Source organism: Artibeus jamaicensis, unplaced genomic scaffold (genome assembly GCF_021234435.1).
Source record: "Artibeus jamaicensis isolate MK-2021 breed Jamaican fruit bat unplaced genomic scaffold, CSHL_Jam_final contig_729, whole genome shotgun sequence".
In the NCBI taxonomy this organism is placed as follows: domain Eukaryota; kingdom Metazoa; phylum Chordata; class Mammalia; order Chiroptera; family Phyllostomidae; genus Artibeus; species Artibeus jamaicensis.
Genome location: NW_026521939.1, coordinates 6,049,207 through 6,055,206, shown reverse-complemented (window position 1 = coordinate 6,055,206; position 6,000 = coordinate 6,049,207). Strand labels below are relative to the sequence as shown.

General features: G+C 41.4%; 1 protein-coding gene across 1 annotated transcript; it reads left to right on the top strand.

Moving 5' to 3' along the window:
* The first annotated feature begins 1,291 nt into the window (after positions 1–1,291).
* Positions 1,292–5,101, top strand: TNFRSF17 (TNF receptor superfamily member 17). The gene is made up of 3 exons (XM_037151206.2): positions 1,292–1,555; positions 1,905–2,036; positions 3,397–5,101. Exons 1-3 carry the CDS (start codon positions 1,387–1,389, stop codon positions 3,663–3,665), a joined length of 570 nt encoding a protein of 189 aa, XP_037007101.1. The 5' UTR covers positions 1,292–1,386; the 3' UTR covers positions 3,666–5,101.
* Positions 5,102–6,000: the final 899 nt, after the last annotated feature.

Genomic DNA, 6,000 nt, shown 5'->3' with positions numbered 1-6,000 from the left:
AATCATGTTTTTCCTGTGTCCTTTGCCTGTCTTCCGAAAGTCACCATTTGGCAGGAGCTGGAGGGAGTGGAACCCGCTGGGCCAGCCCCTGGGGCTCCTGGCTGTCACACACCAGCGGTCACACCAGCTGCTCCCTGCCTGGGCCCCAGAGGGGTGCTAGGTGACCGGTATCCAAGCCCGAACTGTTTCCTAAGCTCAAGTTCTTCATTTAAAAAATTGTGTTTTTAATTCTTGCATTTTATTTTATTATCACTATGTTTATAGTTATTATGTACTATTTAAAACATATGAAAAGTTGCAAAGAATAACCAAAAAATACAACAAATGACACAGTAAATACCAGTGTAACTACCATTCGGCCTAGTAAAATGTGACCGATACGGGTGCAGCCTCTTTAGTACCCTGCCTGCCACGATAATCACTCTGCTGAATTTGGAGTCTGTCATTTCCTTGCTTTTTAACTGAATCCTGCATTTCTGACTGACCTCTCTGGTTATCTCTATATGGGTATCTTAGTATGGTTAAAAGCAAACACAAGTGATTCCATTTATGTGAGAATACATTAGGTAAATCTCTCAATCCACAGAAATCCTTCCAAAAAGATCTGTTTCAGGGGTGGGCCAAACAGAACACATCAGGAGGCCTCTTTGTCATTTCTGAGATGTACCAAAATGACCAGTGGTTATTTCTGAATGCTAGGACTGTGGATAGTTTGTATTTTCTAAACTTTTAACAATGAGACATGGATGACTTTAATAATAATAATTTAATAGTACCCCAAATTAATCTTTCCCTTCATCCCTCATGCCAATTTAGCTTTGACCCCAGACTTCCCTATTTCTGTCAGAATTCTAGAATTCTTCCTACGTTCAAAACCTGGCAGGTGTGTTTGATATCTGTTTCCTCTTTCGCATTCCATCAGTTTCAACTATAGTTTGGGGTTACTTGAGTGAATTTCTCTCTCTTCTGTTAGATTGTAAGTTTTCAAGGGGTTCAGACCCTGTCTTGTCTAGCTCCCTGGGGCCAATCTCACAGCACAGCTCACAAACAGATGCTCCAAATATGGTTATTGAACATTCTTCTTGGTGCCTCAGGCTTGTCTACACCTTGTAACTGTCACCTGGCTAAGAAATTGCCACTATAAATAAGCAGTTTCTGTTTCAGGTATGGTTTGCCCCTGCTCTCCACACTCCGGTCCTTACCCAACCCAGGCCTCAAACTACGAACCGGTAGTTAGAGTTGGTATTCAAATCCTTAGCCACAGTTCAAGGAAGCAGCCCCATAAGAACCAAGTCATCCAAGTGAGCTTCTTTTTTTCCCTTGGCATTGTTGCCGCTTGTCACTCCACCTGCTGGGGAGTTCTTGACGAGATTTTGCTTGTCTTCCATGCTGTTCTTTTTGTGGTTTTCCTCATTTCTTTTTGTGATCGAGTTCCAGATGGCTCAGCAGTGCCTCCAATATGAATATTTTGACAGATTGCTGAATGCTTGCGTACCGTGTCACCTCCGATGTTCTAATACCCCTCCTCCAACATGTCAGCATTACTGTAATGAAGGTAAGTACCACTGCTTGAGCAATTATTCCTTAATGCGAAGTATTTTCTCCATACTGACTATTCAAAGAACAAACATTACAGGGAAGATGGTGAGCTTTTCCGAATCAAAAAAGAGAAAGAGAACAAAGGAACTATTTAAATGCCAACAGGAATGAGGTAATTATTCAGAGCTGAACTCAATTTTATTCAGCACTGTCAGCAACCCAGTGTTTTATCAACTCCTCTAATTAAGTGTTATTTAGAATTTGAAAGTCAATGATGATGAATTAGGGGAATTGGATAGCAAATAATCTTTACACGATGTAGATGTTATCAGTTCATTATCTCTCTGACATTTCTTTTAATTCAGTGAAAGGAACAAATGCCATTCTTTGGACCTGTTTGGGCCTGAGCTTGCTAGTGTCTTTGACAGTTTTTGTGCTGATGTTCTTGGTAAGGAAGATGCGCTCTCCACCATTAAAGGATGAATTTAAAAGCACAGGTTGGTTTGATGGTCAGTCTTTGATGTCAGCCTTCTCCCACATTCTTCCCTTGATAATAACTCTTTTGAATTACTGAGGCTTCCTTGGGAAGCATCTGTCTCTCTCCCTCTTTCTTTTTTTTAGAGAATAGGGGAGAGGGGAGGGGGAGAGTGGGAAGGGGAGAGGGAGAGTAAGCACATTGATTTGTTGTTCCACTCACCAAACTATTCATCGGTTGACTCTTGTGTGTGCCCTGACCGGGGGTTGAACAAGCAACCTCGGCATAACAGGATGACACTCTAACAACTGAGCTACCTGGCCAGGGCAAAACAGCCATCTCTCTGACAAAGGTTTGCGCATTAATTAAATGTCATGCTATCAGAAACCGCTACTATCAGGAAAAGTATATTTGACAAGATCCATGGCCACAGTTTTAATACAAATATGTGTTATTTGCTTGGGTGAACATTTTACTGCCAGAAAATGTTAGAAATGAATAATCAGTGGTTCCTGGATTATTGGAGCAATCATCTCAAAGATTATTATCTCTATAAGGAGTAGAGAATGAATCCCAGAGGACTGAATTTTCCTAGAGAAGTGACTGTTCCTTAAAGCCCTCAAGGTCTTAAGGGCTTCTTAAGATAAAACTATTTTGGCAGCACCTTTGCCCATGATCTGATCCCCAAATCTCTGCAGCCACTGCCCTATTTCTTTATGCACTTTTTTTTGTGCAAAATCTGTAAAGAATCCACCTTATTTGCTTCCTTGTACAGTAAGGAAAGGTAAATGGTGGTTCTTCATAATTCCTTCCTTTTTTTTTTTTTTTGCCTGGGCTCTGAGAAACAGGTGGGGAATGACTTTGAGTGTGGTACATGGGAAGATGCAGTTGTGCTGTGGAAGGCTGGAGAAGTAGTAAGACTTGTCTTCACAGGGCATAACGGAGACTCCTTCGTTATGTGACCACAGGGATTCATAACAGAAATTTTAATCTGACATGCAATGGGAAAAGAGAAGCCTCTTTACTTTCAATTCTGAAGTGTCACCCACAGGCTGATCTTGGTGTGCTGTAACAGTATAGTGGTAATGTGTCATCCTGTAAAATAAGGCCGAGGCCAGTTGTCTAGATTGCTATGTAAAATCACTCGATTTTAAAATGTGGGCCAGAATAAGTAAACACTAAAAACACTCTATGCCCTAAGGTATGTCTTTGAGCCTACTGTGTCCTGTGGGTTGTTCATGACTTCTAGTGCAGAACTACATGCATTTGTTTTGTAGGAAAAGATCTGTCTCATATTGCTTTGAGCCTGAGGTGTACTGCTGAGAGTCATCACCGTACCCCCCGGGAAGTTTAGGGTAACTTTTCTGTTTCTGCATAATTAGGATCTGCTCTGCAGAAGGAGGCTAATGCTGGCATGGATGGTAGAAAAGATAGCAGGACTGGTGAGGAAATTCTTCCCAGAAGCCTGGAGTACACAGTAGAAGAATGTACCTGTGAAGACTGTGCCAAGAGCCAACTGAACATCGATTCTGACCACTTCTTTCCACTCCCAGCTATGGAGGAAGGCGCAACCATCCTCGTCACCACAAAAACAAATGACTATTACAATGGCCTGCCAGCTGCTGGGTGTATCACAAGGATGGAGAAATAGATTTCTACTAGATAATTAACCATCCTGAGTAGTGCAGAGCTACTCTCAAAATCTTTTGTCAGAAGGAAAGGATGATGTACAACATCACCTTAGGATGCTTGTTATCAGTTGCTGATAAAGGTTTTTGCCCTCTAATCCTAGAAAATCTTTTTGTTAGATATATTTCTCTATCTTATTGTTGGGAGCTTAACTGTAGACACTTCATTGGTTTCAATGATTCAATTCTTGACTCACTGAAGAAAAGTACTGCAATGGGTAGGTCCCAGAGTCACACACTTCTATGGCTGGACCTCTTCCCTCCTATACATGCACATATGCACTTCAGAACAAACTGAACTTTTCTCTTTATTGTTAAAGGCAAGCAAGATTATTCTATGCACTTCTGTAGATAGGAGAACCCTAGAGTCAGCCTTGCTAATTCCGTGTGCTACGCATGGGTAGTTCCTGACCTTGTGAGTTTCCAGCTTAATGGAGGCCTCAGCATTACTGTAATTATATAAATATATGTAGAATTAAAAACTGTGATAAAAGGTTACTTGGTATCATTTTCAGGCCCAAATATAGGTGATCATGATGGTTATCACTTACATAATTACTAATGTGCAGCGATTGCTCTAAGTGCTTTACCTATACTAACTCATTTAATGCACGAAACAAATTACAAGGTAGGTGGACCATTACCATCTCCATTTTATAGATTATGACAGAAACTAAGTCAGAGCAAGGTAACACAGCCAGTGAATGGCAAAGCCATGATTTAAACCAGACATTTTGATCTATTTCACTTTTCTCTTCATGTCAACTTAGTTCCATTCCTGAGGTCTCCATCTCTTTGGGCTACTATCTTAGTCACTGTAGGGGGAGGGCTCCTTTCCTGGGGTTGGACAACGCTCCTGATGAAAGGCTGTGCAACAGGCGATGCCCTGTGGTCACCAGTTGACTTTGATCATCCCTAAGAGGCCCACTGCCACTGAGCATAAATCCTCAAGGTCTGGGGGGCTTTGTGGCTTTTGTGTCAGGTTTGGAATATGGGGAAACATGGTGGGATCTTTTCAACCACTTGAGGCCCGTCATGGTTCCATTTCAGGCCCTTGAGGAGAACAAACAGTACAGTGGTTAAAGCACTGGCTCTGGAGCCAGACTGCCTGGGGTTCAGTCCTGGCTGTTACTAGCAAGTTATAGAATTTTGGTGACTATAAGAAAGGTACTTAACCATTTTATGTTACTTTTGCGCATATATATTTTTTTCCATAAAAGTGTCTGGTTCATAATAAGTAATTTGGTTAGTTACTTTGCTATGATGGTTTTTATTAGTCCCTTTGAGGTCAGGTCTCTCTGAGGGCAGGCACATGCATTTCTTTTCTGTTATACTGTTTCTAGCTGCTCCTTGTCCCCACACGTCCAGTACAACCTCCTCCATAAATTTGGATGTTTTGAAAGTTGACGTTAGGCTTTTTATTCTTTTTTTTTTTAAAGATTTTATTTATTTATCTTTAGAGGGGAAAGGAAGGAGAGAGGGAGAGAAACATCAATGTATGGTTGCCTTTCATGCGCCCCCTGCTGGGAACTGGCCTGCAGGGAACTGGCCTGCAACCCCGGTATGTGCCCTGGCTGGGAATCGAACTGCAATTGTCTGGTTCGCAGGCCCGCGCTCAATCCACTGAGCTATACCAGCCAGGGCTAGGCTTTTTATTCTTGACTTCCATGACCAGGCTAACATCTTGGAGAGAAGGAATTACAACACTTGAAGGGGATGGTTGGTGGTAGAAAACAAAAAGCACCAACTACAATTTCAATAATTTATCCTGAGTCAAGTGAAATGAAAAAAAGGTACAGGGTGCTATGAGAAAGTATAACATGATCATCCTCCTGACAGCTCCAGGAAACCCTCCGTGATATCTTACCAAAGCTTACAGAGGCAGGCTGAGTTACACTGGGCTTTCCAGAGGAGGAGTCAGGCATACCCGCTCTTTAACTAGAATAACAAAGTAACAATTGTCAAGTATAATTTTGAAAATGGGAAAAACAACCCTATTACACAAACACACAAGTGTTTTCATTAAAAATGAAAAAGTCAAAAATGTCTACAGTCGACACATCATAGTTGCAGGTATACAATGTGATTAGACATTCAGAAAACCGACAAAGTGATTACCCAGATAAATCTAGTACCCATCTGAGAAATATTTTTATTTTTACATTCCCCTACACATAGCTGTATTTTCACACAATTGTACTCATGGTTTACAGACCTTTTTGCATGCGGCTTTTTTTGGGGGGGGGATATTTATTTATTTATTTTTTAGAGAGATGGGGAGGGAGGAAGACAGGGAAA